Raw genomic sequence first — 21,289 nt, forward strand, 5'->3', positions numbered from 1 at the left:
TCAGACGTTCATGATTTTAAAAAAAAAGCTATAAAAAGTGAAGCCTTTTACTCTTGTGCCATTTGAAAGAGCTCAAAAATGGGAGGTTATATATTAACAGCAAATGTATTTTTTTATTTTTTGGAGTGATGGAAGCAGCAGTCTGTTGCCTCTACACTGCCCGGGTCCAATATTTTTCTTTACCTGATTGAAAAAAGAAATTCCCGTCGGGTTGGATTAATTTAAAGCAACTTTTATGCATTTTCATTTTTTTCTGTCAGAGGATCGTTTCCGTGTTTCAGGGTGTGACAGACAGACATACAGCATTAGCCCAGTATCCTTGTAAATAGATCGCAGTGAAAAGACTTGTTTAAAACACCAATCTAAAGTTCATCAAAGAGCTTGTAAATATATGGCATGGAGAACAAATACACAAGATGCATACTTTTAAATGAATTGCAAGGAAATTAGAAGACGGACAAACCAACATAGTCGAAGGGATTTTAAATTAAGATGGCAGCATCTTGTGCTCAGATTTGAACAACAAAGAGGCCATTGTATTCAATATTTAACTGAAGATGTGCATACACCGAATGGAAACGTATGCATGCCCCCAAAAATTGCATAATCTCACCAGAAAGGAAGCAATTTACGACCTACTCCTAGATGTCATTTGCTTAATGGCACCCAGTTGTGCAGAGACCTCATGAAAGGATTGCACATTTTAAACAAAACCACAACTCAAACGTGCCCTATCGATGAAGTTAAGGCAGTAATTTAACACATGTTGAACATCAAAATTTTGCTGACAATACGATTGTGATTCTATCAATGATGACCACAAATTTTTTTTTAAAAAACTCACAAGACATGCAAACCACAAGATAAATTAGAACTGAAAATTACAATAAAACATCTTTTATTCTTTTCACTAAAACTTCATTTTTTTTTTTTTAAAAAGGTATCCAACACCACTCACCAGCTTTTCCAAATGTTATCAAAACATGTTGAGCTGCAGGATCAAATCCTAGCTTTAGCTTAAAAAAAATACACTTTTAAAATTTAATAAAACCAGAAGTTTGTTTTTAACAGATGACGACAATTTTTATAATTATTATTTATTGCATTATGTGTAGCATGGAGCATTGAATGCAAATTGACATGAACAGCAGACAGCAATAAAAAAATGTGATCAAGACAAACTATATCCTTGGCAAGGATAGTGTTATCGAAATGAGTTAAATGTAGAAGTGCCTACAAACAAATTAGAAGACTGGCCCTAAGGGCAACAACAGAAACCAATTGTCAAATGGCACAAGGCAACTATGAAATGAAATGGTATTCAATTGAGAATATAAAAATAATAATTAACAACACAAATTTGGATTGACACAATCAACATGACTTATCTTAAGACGCCATTCTCTGGAAACGAGGCCACGTTGCAGAGCACACCGCTGTGCGACAGCCATAGAGCAACCACTTACTTTGTGCGTAACAATCACACCACAGTGAGAAAGCACAAGAAAATCAGTGTTGTGACCTCCCAAATATAAAAAGCAGGGATTAGACATTCACTATACGTAACAAAAAAACAAAACAGATGCACAACTAGGATTGCAAAATCAACGTGGTCATGGCAAAAAGTTTAATGTCGTGTTGTACAGAGGGCCTGGATGGCAACGTGCAGATTGCAGAATGCTGAAATTTTGTGAACTGTCCTGAGCATTTATTGGCAAAAGTTTTAAACACAATCGGACAGTTGGGAAATGAAACGCAATTGGCAAAAACCCCAAAACAAACAAATAAAAAAGCCTGCAATACCTGTTTCTCTTGTGATTATTGAACACATTATAAGTGGGAAATAATAGTACAAGCTGTGTTTCCATTACAAGGCATGCCTTTGTTAGCAATAAACTTGAATGAATTGTGGATGGTAAAAAGTTTATGCATGCTTCAATGGAAGAGAGGAAAAATAAAATGTACAGAGAGCTCTTTTCATCACACAAAATAATAATGATGTATTGACTAAAATCTATGGAGAAAAGCAGTAATTAAACTAAAATCCAGTATGGACTTTCAAAACACTGCATGATGCCCTTTGTCGAATTCCCAAACAAATTATGAAAAACAAACAAAAGAAAATATGCACCGACTATAAGGGTATAGAGTTCTGTCTCTGTCACACAAAAAGAAAATTTCATAATTGAGCTAAAGGATATGTACAAGAAGCATTCACTTCATTTAATTCATAAAACAACTATGTATATTTCATCCAAAATTTTATGCTTGGGTGCTTCAGCTTTACATCAAATGACTATTGATTGTATAAGTCAAGTGTGCAAGAACGAGTTGGAAAGATTTTACCACTTTACAGGATTTCGGAGGATTATTTTCATTTTTACATAAAGCTTCCGAAACACCAAAGTATCATGGGATAAGAAAAGAAATTACGGCAAAGTGCTGCCCTAACAGCCACGTGGCACGCGGAAAGGCTTCACTTCTTCCGAGCTTTTGTATGTGTAAGAATGTGAGATTTGAGGTTTGTTGACTGTGCGAACTTCTTGTTGCAGCTGTCATATGGGCACACATAAGGCCTGTCACCAGTGTGAATGCGGATGTGAGTCCGCAAATTGAAGTCCAAGGAGAACCTTTTCCCGCAGCCTTCAAAAGTACACTACGTAGTCATACATGGATGAGACGAGCAAGGGAGGATAAGGAAAACAATATTAAAGCTTTGCGAATATCGCCTGTCATTTGCATAAAACAAAAACAAAAACACTCAACAGTATCACTACACACAACTGCCTCTTGTGAGATTATGGAGGAAAATGGGTTCCAAACCTAAGGTGGATGGAAGTTATGTTTTGTCTATCTGTGAGCAGAATATCTCAAAACGTTATGGACAGATTCAGACGAAATTTGGTGGACAGGTTGGGTGTGTGACAAGGATGAATTGATTAGATTTTGGTGAAGATCCAGATCTGGATACTATAATTTGTAAAATTTCTCAAGTGATTCTTTACCGTTGGGAGACGAGGCCAAAAACGATATATAGCATGATATCTCAAAAAGTTGTGAACGCAATATGACAAAACTTGGTGAATGAGTTTGGAAGGTGACAAAAACAAGCCAATTAGGTTTTGGTTAAGATCCGGATCCAGATATGGCCCATCACTGGGATACCAAAAGTAAACTGTTCAGCCTGGTGGAGGTATGTGCTCTACCGAGTGCAGTTGTCGTTAAACATGCAACATTGCAACATGTGGACAATGCAATAGGTAATAAATCCAAAAATTAGATAATTCCCTTGTAAATGCTTATTTCTGAAAACGTATTGCTTAGATTTCCTTCCTAAATGTGCTAAGAATTTTCAAAAGTCAAGTTAGACGAGGCTCGCCACGGTTCCACATTAAGATGGCACCAGGGTTACCCGCCACCCCAGCCTCTTGCGAGGATGAGGTTGGGACACTTCTACTTCTTAGTCTTTCTTTATTTCTTCCCTGTTACCTTAATTCCAAGGGTGATGGGTCAGCCACCAGGATCCACCTTCTTCATTCCCCTCTGTCCTCTCTCTCAATCCTCTGCTCTTCAAATCGTTTTCCACTACTTCCACCTTAATCTCTGTCATCTGCTATATATTTCCCCCCAAATTGGCTCATTCCACACTTTCATGATTGGTTCTTCCTTTTTTTTTATTTTGAGATGTCCAAACCACCAGAACCTAGACTCTCCAATCCTTTCTGTTAATTGCAACTCCAGCTTTCTTGCATATCGAGCTTTCCAGCTCTTTAATCACTCTTTTACTGATACTCTGAGAATCCAGCAAAGCATTCTCATCTCTGTCCTCTCCAGCAACTACTCTTCTCTTTCTCAAAGCCAATATTTCTTCACCATACATTATAACTGGTCTAATCAAGGTCTTGTTTATTTTAACTTTCAATTTTCTCAGTACTGCCTTCACTCTATTCTGGATTTCTATTTCACAACCTCATTCTTCCTTTAGTGTTGAACCAAAGTATTTTCATTTGTCCACTCGGGCCAGCTCTCCACCACTGAAATCTGCAATGTTGACTCTCTCTAAACCAGGATGCCTGATGTTGGCTTAATGATTATGGTGGTGGGCTTGGGATCCCAGGGTCGTAAGTTAAAATCCTGCTTGCTGTTGAATTAATACCAGGTGGGGTTGATAGCCTGTCATCCTTCTGAAGTCGGCAAAGTGAGTACCAGCTTGCTGGGATTATTGAGCCATTCGAGTATTCTGTGTCAGAGTGGCGACCCATCCAGGAGACTGCTTCAGCAGCACCAATGCTCTGTACAGAGTATGGTCCCAATGGATGGTCTACACCAGTCTTAGCACACACATTCATAACCTCTATTTCTTGCATTAACTTTCAATCCCTGCCTCTGTTATGACTAAGTCGTCTGTAAACAGGAGCTCTTCCACAGTTCCCCATCTCTGATGTCACTCAGCACGGCCATCACTGTTACAAAAAGGAAGGGACTTGGTGCAGAGCCCTGGTGTGGATCAACATCCAGTCTAAAATATTGAGTCTCCATTTATTGTCCTGACCATAGCACTGGCTCCCGCATACGTTTCCATCATGATCCGAACAGTTTTCTCTGGTACTTCCTTCTTCCTCAAGCATACCACTTCTATTGGAATCCTATCATATGCCTTCTCTCGATATATGAATGCTCAGTACAGATTCTTATTTCCATCCAGCATCTTTTCCTGAATCTGTCTCATGATGAAAATTGAATCCACTGTTCCCATTCCTTACATGAATCCATACTGCATCTCATTTCTCTTCACCATTTCCCGAAGCTTTAAATCTACAATCCTCTCTCGTATCTTTATAGCGTGCTCCATCAATTTGATCCCTCTTTGTAATTTCCACAATCGAGAAGTCCCCTTTCTGTTTCAAAATTGGTATTACGCTCTTCCTTCAATCATCTGGTATCTTTTCTTCACTCCACACTTTCCTCATCAACTCTGCCGTCCACTTAACCCCCTCCATTCTTAGCACCTTCACATGATCCACAAGCTTTCCCTTTTTTCATGATGTCGCACTTTTCTAACATCCTCCTCTTGAACCTCCTTCACAGGTACCTCAGTCTTCCGTGCTTCGATCAGGGCTTCTCTCTCATTTTCCACATTTAGTAATCTTTCAAAGTACTCTTTCCCACCTTGCCTTAATTTTCTCTTCTCCATGTAGTAGCTGATCAACAACATATTTTACTGCACACTCCTCCCCCACCCCCTTCCCAAGTCCTGCTGTTGCATTCTTGATATTCTATAGATAATCTCACCCTGTGGTGTGTCCAAGTTATACCATTCTTGTGCTGCTTCCCATGTTGCCTTACCTAATGTTTTCTATGCCTCACAATTCAGTCATACACCACTCTTGCTTGGTCTTCTCCTGTACTTTTCCATTCTCTATATATGTCATCTTTCTTTTCATCACGCCTTGTACATTCTCATTGCACCACCATGTCTCCTTTTCCTTGGTTTTTTTTTTTCTGCCTCGTTCTCCCCACCGTCTTTTCAGCCACCATGACATGGGTTTCTTTCACATTCCCTCATCAACTATCTCACACCCCCACCAACCGCAACCTCTCTCACCCCTCAAAGGTGTTAAAAATGGCACGGCCCAGCATATGGAGAACAGAGCATGGATAAACTGGTTAGGTGGCAACTCTCTTTTACCAGCAATCCTCTATTCTTACCCCCTCTGGTTTCTCAGCCCTCTAATCCTCACCAGCTCCTCCAGTAACCCCCTTCTGATTAAAAGTCAAATAGTAGGCACTTATTGCCCACCTCCCTATTTTGTTCCACTTTTCCTCCTTTGGTGGAAGTGCCTTCCAAAGGTGGATCAATCCTACTTTTCCCTCGTTGGACTTCAAGTTGACAGTACACCACCATATTATCCACCATCCTTACTCATGATCATTTATTCACTCATGAACTCTTCCGAACACATGCTCTTACTGTAAGGTTTCTGTTTCCTATCCTTTTCTGTTTGTTCAACCCCTTGCTTGCTGCATCCACCTGTGGCCACATTTCTCTTATCCACACTGCCGTAGTCTTTTTGCCCTCTGACCTCACTCTTCCGAAGGCCAAAATGTTGTATTGGAGAGAGTGTGCATCTCACTTCAGTCTTCCATACCTTTATGCCAAGATCAAACTTTTTTCTCTCAAAGCGACCGACTGTTTCTGGAAATTATTCTTTCTTGTCCATGGCCAAAGGCCATCACTCGTAACTTTTTTTTTTAATGCACCGTATTTTTTTTGGCCTCCAAGTCAAATTGCCCAATTTCCCCATTTTTCTTTCCTTCATTCATAGATGAGTCTATTTGGAGTCTATTTAGCAAAACTTTCTGTCAGGACAATAGAGGTGTTACTTCCTCCCTGACACTCAATGCATCACTGCCTGCAGTACTTCGAGGTTCATGAATAATAATGAGCAGTTTTGTACATATTATTTTAACTACTTTGTGGGATGACTTCAGATAATTTATCATATTGAGGTACAGTATTTAAAACAAGCCACAGCACACACTCAGAGCATATTACATTTTGTCACAGTTCACAACTTAATTAAAAAAAAATTTTAACACCTGACACATTGTAATACAGTAGAAGCACTCGATGTTTGACCATCTAGCTTTGCAGCCACGATTAGCCTTCATGGTTTTCTCAACACAAGATTAGTGTTCGTACAAATATAGTACAGTAGTCATATTTCCCTGGTGCTCCGATTGCACAATCTCGCGGTACCTTGGTGATGACTTCTCAAATCCGGATTTGCCGCGCAGCCCGTCCGATAGCTCGATCGGAGATTCCACGAGAATACTCGATACAAGTCCGATCATGGCAAGAGGGCGGGGCAGTATTGCTCTGGGCTTACATCCCCTCTGTTTTGCCTTCCCAGACCACATGTGATTTGAACAATTCATCCATGACACGAAGGTCTGCCTCGCCACTCCCTGAAACCCACCACTGCGCCCACACCTACCCCGTCCTGACGAGCAATCTTGGCTCTGCATATTGGTGAGTACCCCAGTAAATGTTTCTTTCGTTGTCCATTTAATTTGTGTTCCTTATTGATTTGTTTGACATTTGTCTCTAATATGTAGTGAAGTGAGGTTGAAGTTATGTTTGGGTGACCAGCCCTGAGAACGCATCCTCCCATTATAACACGACGTCTATGGGAATATCTCATCTGTTTAATGTCGTTTTGCTTTGTCACACTTTCTCGGAATGCATCCACGTTGTTGTGGAAACTTGCTGTGGTGTGTTTTAAATGAACAATTAGACAATTTATTTCAGAAAATAACACTTCTGCAATTTTTATTTATTTATGCCATTCAATGTCTTAAAAAAATGGCAAAAGTCGAGGCCCGGATTTCCGGGGAAAAAGTATCGACTTGTACGCCAAAAAATATGGAACGTACCCTCCTTTCCTTCATTGGTCAATGAGGATAGTATCATGTTGAGACCCTAAATCTAAGGCTCACTGTTTTTCTGTGCTCTTTTCATTTCCAAAACTGATGATGGGCACATCTTTTTAATTTAAAATTATCACCAAGGCATCTGATTTTCTTTACCACCAGAAATGTTTGCAAAACCCTCCTTAGTTTGCAAATGAACAAAGGTTCTGTCCACAAGGGATTTTAGCCATTGTCATTAATCAATGTTCTTCTGAGCTCACTCTCACCCTTGGCTATCTTTCCAGGCTCTTATTCATATGGCAATTCCTCGTCCTTATGAAAGTATGCCCATATTTTTACAATTCGAAAAAAAGCCATCATTCATATCCCTCCAATTGCTCCAACTTCCCTATTGTCAAAAATGATGGAATCGAAAATATACAAATAATTACTCATTGTGAGAAAGTCATAATCTCCTCTCAGATCATCAGCATGGCTTTCATAAAACGAGGTCAACAGGTTACTCGTTTGTCTTCATAACAGATTCTTGGTTCTCTTGTTAATGACGCCATTGGTGAGAGTTGAGCAACAGCTCTTGATATATCCAAAGCCTTTGTCCGTGTTTGGCAAATAAGTATTTTTCAGCCCAATAGCTATATGTCTGGATTTCATCCTTATTTCTTGGCTTTGCAGTTTCCTTATAAACCACTCAATGGCTGTTCGAGTTGATGGATATCTTCCTTATTTGTCCCATACTGGTTTCAGTGGAGGGGACTACAGGTTTGCTTTCCATCTGTCCATCCGTCCGTCCCACCTGTGGTTTTTCAGACTTTTCCCATACACTTTCACATACTCAAATGAAACTTGGTACATTGCTTTATTATGACAAGTTTACAGCAAAAGTTCTAGTTTCAGGGCATTTCATATTTTTTTTTTCACAGTTATACCCTTTTTGGACAAAGCAATTATCACACCGGAATATGGCTGCACATAGGAAATACAATGTCAGCGAGAAATGTGTTCGGGCCTGGCAAATTGTAACGTGCTGATAATGATTCTGTAGATTGTTTTAAATACTGTATCTCTATTATAACATACACGTTAAAAAACTATTTACATTCTAATTTATTTGAAAGATCGGCCCACAAAGCAATTCAAATAATATGCACAAAACAGCTCATCAATACTGATTCATGACCCTGGAAGTACTGGAGGCAGCGATGCATTTTGAGTATCAGGGAGGTGTTAATACCTCCATTGTTCTGATTGAGTTTTGCAAACTACCGAAGTTGATTTTGCTTCATCTTATACCACAAATAGATAAGTCTATGATTGAAGGAAAGAAAAATAGGAAAATTAGCCATTTTGACTGGGACTCCACATAGACTTGTACGCTGAAGAATATGGTAATTGCGAGATTTACAACTTGTGAATAGTCGATGTGTTTTCGTCAATAATTGTGGAGGCAGACAAGATTGAAATTTTTTTAATTTAAAAGTATCAAATTAACATTTTGAGAACTACCCCAATTTCCAAAAACGACCCAAATATGTATTGCTCAGAAAATGGGAAACTTTTTTCTTATTATTATTTATCGAATCAACCTAATTATTGACTTTACTGACAGCTGTATTGCCCATCTTGGGAAAGATGTCAACACAATTCATGAATAACCACAACATGCAAGAAAAATAACAATTGATGATAGAACTCGAGCATCAAGGAATAATTATGTTTTCTCTGATGCAAAAACCACCACAAATGATTTCAAATGAGTAAATACTGCAACCCATTTCATTTCATGCAAAATACATTGGCTTGGCATATCAATGTTTGCCTAAGCTACTATATATACTGTATGTATGTATATATGTATATATATGTATATATATATATATATATATATATATATATATATATATATATATATATATATTTTTTTTAATCATATTGAGAAAAATTTTAAAAGCACCAGTTTGGATGCAATAATCATATCAATCATTGTTACCTCAATTACCTGGAAGGGTCTTTCACCAGTATGAACTAATTGATGCCGCTTGAGTTTTGAGCTCTCGACAAAGGCCTTTCCACACTCAGCACAAACATGCACACGTGGTCCATGGGTGTGCAGGTGCTTACGCATTGCCGAGTTGTCCCTGAACATCTTGGTGCAACCCTGGAATTAAAAGTCTGAATGAAACATCAAATTACCCCTTCATCTTATTTTAAGAACATCAAATAAGCATTATAAGGTGCAACACACCTTGTGTGGACATGCGATGGTTTTCAATGAATCGACATCCACTTCAATTACTTTGAGAGGTTTCATTCTGTGAAAAAAGGGAGACCTGTTAAAAGAATGTGCAACTATATAAACAAACAACAATGAATCTGTTAAAACTTACAATGCGTTGTTACAATTTAATGGATAATTTAAAGCAAGGATACAAGTTTAACTGTACTGCACATGAAAAACCATTCAAAATTAACTAATTTGGTGGTCATAATGGAAATTTAATTTAAAAAAAAAACTATTTGTCCAGGCTTACAAGCACCTCACCTATACAGATTAAAAGTGAACATATTTATAGCTTGCCCTGACAAAATGAGTCAGGACTTGGTGGTGTAATGGTAAGAGCATCTGTTTCAAGTATGGGAGGTCGGTGGTTCAAACCCCAGTAGTCATGCCAAAGACTGAAAAAAAAATGGTATGTGGTGCTTCTTTGCTCGAAGTTCAGCATTTAAAAAAAGGACAAGAGCACGGACAATGCCCATAGGTTGGCATCCATGCCAACCTATGGGCATTGTCAATTTCCTAAGGAGGAACCAAACTTCCTCCATAGGAAATGTCCCGCTGAGTGCAGTGAGAAAGGTGTTGTGGCGCCGCTGGTACCCAGAGTCCCACAGGAAGTGTTGGGACTTCCCCAAACTCAGTGGTTGTGTTAGTCTCATCTAATAGTCCTGTGTTGTGTCTCGTGTATTCGTCTATGTCCATGTCTGTCATAGGTGTGTGTCGCAGCTCCACTACGAGCCTTAGATACGATAAAAAGAGGCACACGGAGTGTCTTCATTTGACAAACAAATAAATACGAGTAGTGGAGAAACAAAAAATGGACTTTTTAGGTGTTTAGGTTTGGAGACTGTCATGTTAATGAAGATATATAGATAGCATTAAAACTTGCAGCCACGAAGTAAAAGAATTTCAGAGTAATGACGAAAATGACCAAGAAAATGATCACATTTCGTTGATATCAGGAATCAGCAGAAATCAGGAGGGTGGTGTCGGTTTATCACCGATTATCTCTGCAACTTTGATTGTCAGATGATGAGAGTTCACCTTGCCATCTGACAATAAAAGTAGCAGTGATGACAGTAACAATGATGAAATGTATGATCTCCCTCATATTGATGATGAAAACTCTGATACCACCAACACCTTCATAACTGGGCAAGTAAAAGACAGTGGCAAATAAACCAACTGAGAAATTTGGACAAAAGCAGTAACTTGTGCAACACAACTTCTCAATTTGATGTTTCTGACATTACCTAACATATTTGCTCACAACTCCAGACCAACACATGATACTATCATAAACTTTTTTTACTATCATATGTTGATAGTACCAACACATGATGCTATCAACATCAAAGCTTTTTTCTGCAAACATCAGAAATTTAGATATCTGAAATTATTTTTGTGAATGCCAGCTCACTTTTTGCTTTCTGAAATTAAATGGACATCTTGGATACGCACAGTGCAGGGCAAAAAATAATCTTGGGCGCAAAGCTCAATTTTGTGTCAATGCATTCCCTCAGGCTACATGCTGCAAATTTGCAAAAATAGAGCATCAAATTTGTAAAATAAAATATTGCATGAAACATTAAGCCAGTTGGAGAGTTTATCATGCCGATTTGCCATGAAATGCCAAAGCCTATTGGCTATCCACCATCATTACCTCCGCCATCGAAAGTGGATAGAGGTTATGTATTTGTCGCTGTTTGTCTGTCTGTCTGCCTGTGAGCAGGATATCTCAAAAGGTTATGGATGGAATCAGGTGAAACTTGGTGGACAGCTTGGGTGTGTGACAAGGATGAATTGATTTGATTTTGGTAAAGATCCGGGTCCGCATTCGCAAATAAAAAAAAGAAAAGAAGTACAGTAATTCTTCACCATTGAGAGACAAGGTCAAAAACGATATATAGTACGATATCTCAAAGTTCTGGGCAGATTTGAATGAAACTTGGTGGACAGGTTGGGTGTGTGACAAGGATGAATCAATTCAATTTTGGTGAAAATCCAGATACGCAAATTTTAAAAGTGATTCTTCACCATTGAGAGATAGGGCCATAAACGATACAGAGCATGATATTTCAAAAAGTTGTGGACAGCTATGACAAATCTTGGTGGAGGAGTGGGTAGGTGATTAGAACAAGCCGATTATATCCCGATCTGGCCTATCAGTGGGATACAAAATGTAAACCGTAAAGCATGGTGGAGTGCCATTGTAGTTTTAAAATATTGTATAACTGGAAGGCAAAAAAAAAAATTCCTTTAAAATAGTGCAAGAGGATTTTTAATGTGCACAATAGAGTGTAGATGGAAAGACTGAAAACCCCCACTCGAAATGCTGTATTTGAATGACACGAATTTAAGCAGCCACAAAAATGGCCATACAAAAGAAAATAACGCACCACTTTAACCAAGGCTGTGTAGAATGGGTTCCAATTGGGTTCCATTCCCAGGACATTGGTGATACTCCAAGTCTGCAATGATGGCAATTGAACAGAGAACGCAGGAGTGGGAACAATTAAAAATTTGACTTTTTGGAGCAGGGGTTGGTCAAGACAGGAAGGATGGTGAGAAAACATTGAAGTCATTGTAGATTTTTGAGAAGCGAGTACAGTGGGTGAGGATCGGAGGAATAGGGGTGTGAAAGAGGGTGGGAAGGCATGGGAAGGGGAGAAAGAGGCGTGGGAAAGAGGAAGAGGAAGGGGGAGAGAAATCATGTTATTGTGATCATATGGTACATGTGATATGATTAGCATCTTTGGTGAACTGCAGAAGGTGCCATTGTTAATGCACAGCTAATGACCAAATTTATGTTTAAAACCACTGGCAGAGAACCAATTCACAATATATGTACGCCTCACAAGCACTCCATTGACATTAATGTAGTTAGGAACAAAAAAAGGATTATTTTTCCCCACATATACATTGCTCAAGCAACAATTTAAATTATTATTATTTTTTTTTAAACTATGAAATTATCATTCAACCTTACATACCTTACAGTACAGGATTTACAGTTGGAGAAATGAAAATTGTTTCTATCATGATCCGATCCAAATCAAAACAAATTTTCAACAAATCGTGTTAATTCGGCATCAGATTACACACTTGTCTATTTAGTGTACCAGAAGTTGCCAAACAATAATTGCACACAAAGAATGTAACAAAAACAGTCTGTAAAGGCAAACTCAATCAAGCAGTTTAAACATAAATTATGCACAGTTGCAAGTACTGTATTAACATGAACCAGTGATCTGATCAGTACATCTTAATCAGCAGGATCAGAGAAAAATAATGTTTCAACTGAACAGAGGAGAGATAAAAAAGCATGCAGTTTGGGAGTTATGCCTTCTACGCATTAGAACAAGGAGTATAGTGGAGGCCTCCAATGTCCTTGCAGTGAAAAGCTTGGCCTTGCGGCTCGTTGCAGGAAATTGAGTTGGCTCGATAAAGTTTCCTAAAAAGTGGCTCATGATTGGAAATTAAAAATAACGCACCACCACATCTCCTTTCTCAAAACTCTCATAAAATTCATAAAATGAATACCTCTTACAACATAACGATTAAGAACACAATTTTTTTTTTTAGACTCCAAAAAAACTGCAACAGAACAAACTCTACAAAAAATAATGCACATGAAGTCTCGCATATATAATGAGATTCGTTTCTCGTCATGTGTGAGGTTTGAAAAATAAATGACTAGTGGCACAAGTCCTACTGACTTACCCAGACTAGTGTAAAGCTGAATTTTTTTTATGGTTTTTCATTGTTATGCAAATATATTAGTGTGTGTGTGTGTGTGTGTGTGTGTGTGTGTGTGTGTGTGTGTGTGTGTGTGTGTGTGTGTGTGTGTCCTCCATAACTATAAAACCTAACAGCCTGAACCTTTGCATGTACACTAAGAAAACTCCAAGGAAGTGCAAGAGTGAAAATTGGGTGTTTGGGTTAATTAAAACACCCCTTTTGAAGATAATTAACAGCCTTATTTATATCCTTCACCAGGCAATCCTCGGCTACCTTGCTCTCTGGGACTTAAGGCGTTTCCTAGGTAACCTCACTGGGGTCTGAAGCTGCCATGTTTTTTGGCCTGCTCAACCATGTGTTGACTTGGAACAGGCTGCAGCGATTTCTTCATAAAGTTGTTGTTTTCATTTTCCTTGCTCATATTATTGAATGCCTGTTCATCATAGCTACGAATTGCTGGGTACATTGCAGTGCTTATAAACACCCGGAGATTTCAGTGTTCATGGCTTGACATTTCAGACATCTCCGGGAGGTGTTTGTTTTATGTGTTTCTAATCACGTGCTAAACTAGCCGTTTAACAACCGTTTCGTTTGAGTGCTTAAGCCACTTGGTGAGAGCTCTCCAAGCTGCTTGGTTGTTCGTTTTGGTATCTGTGCTCTCAAGGGAACATCAATTTGACAGATTTATGTTTCCGCCTGTGTTGGGCCCTGCGGTGCCATGTGGTTGGTGCCTCCGGAGGTGTCTCATCCGCTGAAAATGTGCAACTTAATTTTTACAGGATATCGCTTTGTTTAACCTTTTCTCCTAATTTCGATCTCCTAATTTCACCCACCCCTCACTTCGACATCGATACACATATAAAAACAATAAGGTCCATCCGACCACGTGTTTCCCATGATCTGGCTGTGAAAGCATAGAGCACAGATCAACATTTTGTGTTCTGTGCCTTCATATATTTTTCAATTGAATTTTGCTAATTTCCCACTTTAATTCCTCTTTCAAAGAACTCTGTTTAAATGTAAATCTTTGTGTTTATGGTTTTTATGTATTTTATGCGTGTGTACATACATAAACTGTATTACCGTAACGGAAGTGTGTGTACGTGCAAGTTGCTTCTGTTGCCTGCGATCTCCACATGTGGGTGGGTTTCAGGAGGTGAAACAGAGACCTGCCAGGTGTGTGTGTGTGTCTCCCTCCAATATTTATAAAGAGGCTCCATTCATCATTTCCTCTATCCTTACATTTCTCCTAGTCCCTGCCGCTGAAAAGCATCCCCAGAGCATGATGCTGCCACAACCATGCAGCTTTGTATTCAGACCGAAGAGTTCAATTTTCATCTCATCAGACCACAGAATATATTGCCTCGTGCTCTGTCTTTCACGTGCCTTTTTGCAAACTCCAGGTGTGCTGTCATGTACCTTTTTCTCAGGAGTGGCTTCCGTCTGGTCACTCTCCCATAAAGCTGAGATTTGTGAAGTGCTGCAGAGACTTGTCATTCCAGCAGGTTCTCCCATCCTAGTTAAGAAACTCTGCAGTTCTGTCAGGGGTCATTGGGTTCTTAGTCATCTCCCTGACCAAGGTCCTTGTTGCCCGGTTTCCCAGTTTGGTCAGCTGGCCAGCTCTAAGAGTTTGGGTAGTTCCATATTCTTTCCATTTCCTAATGATGGAGCTCACTGTGCTCTTGGGAACTTTCAACACTTGAGAAATTGTTTTATACCCTTCCCTAGATCTATACCTCCTCACAATTATATCTCAGAGTTCCACGGACAGTTCCTTGGACTTCATGGTAGAGTTTCTGCTCAGACGTGCACCGTCAACTGTTGGACCTTTTATAGAAAGATATGTTTCTTTCTAAATTATGTCCAATCAAGTTGTCAAGAAATCTCAATGATGATCACAGGAAATTGGATGCACCTGAGCTCAATTTGGAGTGTCATGGGGTTTGAATACTTATTGATGCAAGACATTTCAGCTTTTAATTTTTAATTAATTTGTAAACATTTCTAAAAACATGGTTTCACTTGATCTTTTCAGGGTATTTTGTGTAGAATAGTGACAAAAATATTTTAAATTTAATTTATTTTAAATTCAGGCTGTAACACAACAAAATGTGACAAAAGTCGAGGGGTGTGAATCCTTTGTGAAGGTACTGCATACTGTGTCTGCACAATATATACCATTACAAGTCTCACAAAATCAACTCCCCAAAAGCATACAATCAGGTGATTCATGTACTGTACATCACATTTCATGTGTCATATTGTTACGAATCTGGCAGCCATTTGCACACAACAGCCAGAGTCCCCGCAGTTCAGTTATTTCGATAAGTATATGTTTATAGTTAGGGTCCCTTCCCTATGTTTAATGGGTGATTAAGTGTATGTGCGCTGCGAGTTATTTTCTAGTTAGTTTTCGACAACAAAACCCTCACTTCACTCCTCCTCCCACTCTGCGGGCGAACAAGCACTTCACCTGCCCAGCTTCCACTTCACACCACGGCACCATAACCCACGTGTTCAAGGCTACGGACATGGGCGGAGCCCCCTCGCCTCGGGGCTGGCCCCGCCCCAGCCGGATGGGGTGTTCCCCTCGTCCAATCGGGGGTGAGATCACCTCAGGGCCGACCCTGCCCCAGCCAGATGGGGTGTTCGCCTCATCCAATGAGGGGAGGACACCGATCGCCCGACGCCCCCGACCAATCCGGAGGCGAGTTACCTCAGAGCGGATACCTCCACCTGCCTTGGGGGGGGGAAGGATTGAAAGGTGGTCGTGTCGGGGGTCGGGGCTCTTTGGTCTGCAGTCGTTGTCTGCGCTCTTTGGTCTTTCGTCTGCGGTCTTTTCCGGGTTCCTCGTGGTGGTGCTGGTTATGGCGGAGGTGTTCCGGTGCTTGTATCCTGCTCGTATCGTCATTCGTGGCAGCCAGGATCGTGGGCTCGTTGGATTCCGGGTCGTGGGTTCGAGTCCCACAGTAGTGGGTTGGAGTCGGTGAAACCACACGAGGCGGCCAGGTACCCGGCCAGTTTCTGACCCCCAGCTGAACTATCCTCCTCGGCTGAAGGGCCGAATAAAGACCCACGAGGTCCATTTATTTTTGGGTGTATGTGTCTGTCTGTGGCCAGTCTGTAAGTAGAACTGTTTAACTGATTCCATTGTACATTTTCCTGCAAATTCGTTATTAAGTCTGCTCTATGTCTCCCTTTCCGATTATTGTAAATAAACCAGTAAAATGTACCAGCTTGTTGCCTGTCGTTTCTACCATTGACCCAGCACGGTGCGGGCTTGAGAAATAGGGAGGCCGTTTGTGCCATAAATTGTTCATTTGGTCCGGCAGGCTTTGGTAATCCCCGCTCGGTTACGCCGGATCCGAGTCGGTAACAGCGACTCGGTTCGGACAAAGTCGGCCGAAGGTGTGGCTTCCCCGGTAGTTAGACGGCGTGGGTACTTAGGTAAATTGGAATTAGACAATTAACCCTACCCCATGCCGTCGAAAAATACAGTCCACTAAGGGACCCGTGACCTTCGGAGTTATCCGAAGGTTATGACCTCCAATTCCGGTGTTCGGTGGGAGACGGTCCAACTGCTCCATCTAGCGATCGTCTTCGCCACCGAACCCGGCACCACAACAATATCACCACTCGCTTAAGGATGGAAAAGACTATGGTATTTACATAAAGTTGTATTGTCTGTCTTTCTATCGATATAATCGGCCCCACTGGTAGTATTCCCATCATAATGAATGCTGTTGGAATCCTCTTGGCAAATGCAGATTACAGAAAACATTTTCAAACCTGCAGGGTTGGGGGTTCAGGGTGGGGAGAAGACCCCAATTCTCTCGATGTAAATGTGTATTGGAAAGCACCACCTGGTGGTCGGCAGCCTTCCAAATCATCATCGTATCTGTGTCGCCAAGCTCACAATTCTGGCACCCAACAACCAGTCTTGAAATGTTGGTGAAGCAGAGGCACTGCAGTAGTCATTATTGTGTAGTATTGCTTGCTTTGCCTGTTATTATTACCTCTGCCACCAAAGGTGAAGGAGGTTATGTTTTCATCCCTTTATCTGTTTGTGTATAGGATATCTCAAAAAGTTGTGGACGGATCAGGATGACATTTTGTGGACTGATTTGGTGTGTTACAAGGACGAACTGATTGGATTTTGGTGAATATCCGGATCTGGATACAATTTTTAAAGTGATTCTTCACCATTGTGAGATAGGGCCAAAAACGATATATTGCATATCTTAAAAGGTCGTGGACGGATTCGGATGAAACTTCCTGGACAGGTTGGGTTTGTGACAAGGAAGAATTGATTCAATTTTGGTGAAGATCCAAATCTGTATCTAGATGCAATGATTATTTAGTTTTTAAAGTGATTCTTCACCATTGAGAGATTGGGGCAAAAACGATACATAGCCTGATATTTAAAAAATGTATTGATTGGGCCCGATATGTTCTCATGGATCAGGCATTACGTGGCAGAGGTATGTGCTCTTCCAAGTGCCATTCTAGTTTTATATGAAATATTGTATTAACTTTGAAATTATTATTATTATTATTATTATTATTGTATTGCCTGCTAAATTATACGTGTTTAATTGTATGGAATTTTACATAGTACCTGGCTCCCTTTCTAAATTCCTTCCGCACCAGTTATGGGTACATCTGCAAATGTGAATAAAAACTGAATGATGGTTGGTTATATTGGACAGCATCCCTCCATCATTGGTGAACATAAAACAGACTGGGGGATATTAATGAGAATCTGTGGATTGGGGAAGGCTTGAGTATGGATTTTCACATGCTGAATTCTTTACATACTTGGCAAAACTAGAACGGTACTTGGTAGGGCGCATACCTCTGCCAGACTTTACAGTTTACGTTTTGATAGGCCAGATCTGCTGACCGGAAACAAAATCGAATTGGCTTCTTCTTATCATCTCACCAACTCATCCACCAAGTTGGCATAATCCATCCACAACTTTTTGAAATATGTATATGTATATATATATATATATATATATATATATATATATATATATATATATATATATATATATATATATATATATATATATATATATATATATATGTTATGGAAATGGCCCTTCGTATGCTACTAAATATAGGATTAGCCCAGATCCCCCATTAATTGCATGTTTAGCCATATTGTTCGGTAATTTGACGTTACATGTGTGTCGGGAGGTGTCACAGGCTGTTATTTGTTTGTGCAGTGTGGATCGAGAGCTTCTTCTTCCTTCCTCTCTCCGGACAATAGTCCCCGCCCAGCGCTGAGAGGGGGAGTGGCCAGAAAAAGGAAGGAAACAAAGGGGAGGAGTTTGTCGCTTCGTAAAGGGGTGCGCCCCGAAAAGAAAAAGTGGGAAGAAACTGAGAGGACGGAGTTGAGCAGTCGGGCTTCAATGCGAGCGTGCGACGGGAAGGCAAGAGAGAAACGACTGGTGTCGAGGCACGATCTGCTGGTTGAGCAGTCGGGCTTCGAGGCGAGCGTGCGCCGGGAAGGCAAGAGAAATGACGGGTGTCGAGGCGCGATCTGCTTGTTAAGCAGTCGGGCTTCGATGCGAGCATGCGCTGGGAAGGCAAGAGAGAAACGATGGGTGTCGAGGCACGATCTGCTGGTTGAGCAGTCGGGCTTCGAGGCGAGCGTGCGCCGGGAGGGCAAGAGAGAAACAACGGAGCCTTTGACTGTCCCTACTCACCTCACGGCTCGACGACGTCTTGGAATCCCATGGACCCAGCCTGCTGGAGCCTGGCACCTCGTTTTGGCCTTGTCTGGTGAACAGGCCAGGCCTGGACTTGTATGCTGGACCTTGTGCGAAACCAGCTGGAACCCACCGTCGATATAACGGTCTTGTGCAGTCGACCTTACGTGGGGTCAGAGCGCGCAGATGCCACGTGCGGTGCAACAAAGGAGGACGAGCACCATTTTTGCCGTGCAGCGTGCTCGAGCTTGGGGCTCGAATCCGTGGACATCGGCTTGTTTCGAGCGACATTTGTGCTTTTGACACTTTCCTCTCGTCCATGAAGCATCACAAAGTACTCTGTCTTGTCTGCATGCTGTCTATGTCTTGTCTGCATGTCGTTTAAGGCTTATCTCAGTAGGGACCCCTTCGAAACCCGTAATCCGTATCTCCCTAGTTAAGAACGGGTTATAGATTAATTAAAACATTGTCGTGAATATTTTGCTTGTGTTGTGTTCCCCGATGTTCCCCAATAATTCTGGCTGATTCGTATGAAGTTGCCGCTTTGAGTCAATTCGTGCCGTGCCGAGAAACAATTCGCTTGATTGGTATATAAAACCAAAATGGTTACAGCCTGGCAGAAAACGCTCGGCATCTGACAAAACCAGTCTGTAACCGGGGTCTATTTCCCCAACTGGTAAGGTCCAGGGGTACGTTGGTATCGCAATTGAAGACGCATGACCCGAGGCCTGTGCCAAGCCAGCCGGCGTTACAACCCCGGAGACGGCGGTGGTGAGGGTGGTGCCGAATCTGTAACATTTGGCCCCAAGAGTTGGGTGCGAATCCCTCCACCCCCGTATCCGCAACAATATAAATTGTTTTTGGCGACATCTCTCAATGGTGAAGAATTACTTAAGAAATTAAAAAAAGTTCTCATATTCGGATCTGGATCTTCACCAAAATCGAATCAATATGTTGGCACACACCCAACCTGTCTACCCAGTTTCATCTGAAACTGTCCATAAGTTTTTGAGATGTAGCGCTATATATCGTTTTTCGCCCAAGCATTCAATAATGAAGAAAGAATCACTTGAAAAATTATTGGATTCAGATTGTAATCAAGATCTTCACCAAAATCTAATCAGTTCTTCCTTGTCACACATGCAACTTGTCCACCAAATTTTGTCCGAATCTGTCCACAACTTTTTGAGATATCCGGCTGATTGAGACAGGGGTAAAAACATAGTGCAGTGCCCAAATCTTTTTTCATGAATCTGGAATTAGTATTTAGCTTGAGCAACTAATATATATATATATATATATATATATATATATATATATATATAATGTCTGCAAAATTGTATGGTTTAATTTTTTTGAAACCTCTCCCAAATATTCATTCCCCTTTTAGTCTTCCATTTTACCCTTCCCTATTGCAACACACACACACACCCCTCTCCCAACCCCCTTTCCACCTTTTTTTTTTTTTTACCTCACTCACCAACAACCTGAAAAGCCTGCTTTTCTCCATCTTTTAAGTGAAAAATTATGTTTTAGAAAAAGAAAATATTGAATTGGCCACCCACACAGACTATTTAAGTAGAAAGGGTGGAAATAGTGGAAGGGGGAAATGGTGGAAGGTAAATAGAGATAAACTGAAAACTTATATTGAACAGAATGGGAAACGATCGAGGCTCATGCAAGAATCGAACAAAAGGGGGCATTATTGGATCAAGAGCCAAAAATGGGTAAAGGGAAAACAGTGGACCGACAACAAACATGCAGCACTGTGCAAGGAAAGGACTAGCAAAAGAAGGGTGAGAACAAGGATCTTAAAGAATTAGCACTTCTCATTTTCCCTTGTTTTTCTGGCTTCACTGTTCACAACTATAATTTTCACCAATCACAACATTAAATTGCTTTATTGCAACATGTAAAACAGCATTGCAGTGTGGTCCACACCGGTGAGGTCACCTTGTGAATTCAGCCAGCTGTTTTGGATCGGCCAGGTCAATCCCTGGGATTCCGGAGCCAGGCCGCTTCCTGTCATCTGTAAAGTCTGTGTCCCCAAGGGTCATTGATGTCTGAGGAATCACTTCCTCCACCAAAGACATCTCCTCAATCTCTGACATTTTGTCCTCTAAAG

At 40.7% G+C, this 21,289-nt stretch overlaps 1 protein-coding gene across 8 annotated transcripts in view; it reads right to left on the reverse strand.

The window, feature by feature from the left end:
• Positions 1 to 1,081: 1,081 nt before the first annotated feature.
• The window catches only part of LOC147014171 (transcription factor YY2-like), a 70,740-nt gene continuing 50,532 nt past the window's right edge, over positions 1,082 to 21,289 (reverse strand). For 2 of the 8 annotated variants that reach the window (XM_085851903.1, XM_085851907.1), the window contains 5 exons: positions 21,118 to 21,283; positions 12,106 to 12,177; positions 9,677 to 9,761; positions 9,431 to 9,589; positions 1,082 to 2,656 (listed from right to left, as the gene is read on the reverse strand). In XM_085851903.1, coding sequence (XP_085708029.1) covers positions 2,477 to 2,656; positions 9,431 to 9,589; positions 9,677 to 9,761; positions 12,106 to 12,177; positions 21,118 to 21,283 — 662 coding nt within the window. In that variant the 3' untranslated portion in view covers positions 1,082 to 2,476. Of the gene's footprint in view, positions 2,657 to 9,430; positions 9,604 to 9,676; positions 9,762 to 12,105; positions 12,178 to 21,117; positions 21,284 to 21,289 lie in introns of all 8 variants that reach the window. The other 6 variants (XM_085851905.1, XM_085851908.1, XM_085851906.1 and 3 more) reach the window with 4 other exon arrangements.

The sequence above is a fragment of the Eptatretus burgeri genome, chromosome 13 (assembly GCF_056783735.1).
Source record: "Eptatretus burgeri isolate ZD-2024b chromosome 13, Ebu_testis_v1, whole genome shotgun sequence".
Taxonomy (NCBI): Eukaryota; Metazoa; Chordata; class Myxini; order Myxiniformes; family Myxinidae; genus Eptatretus; species Eptatretus burgeri.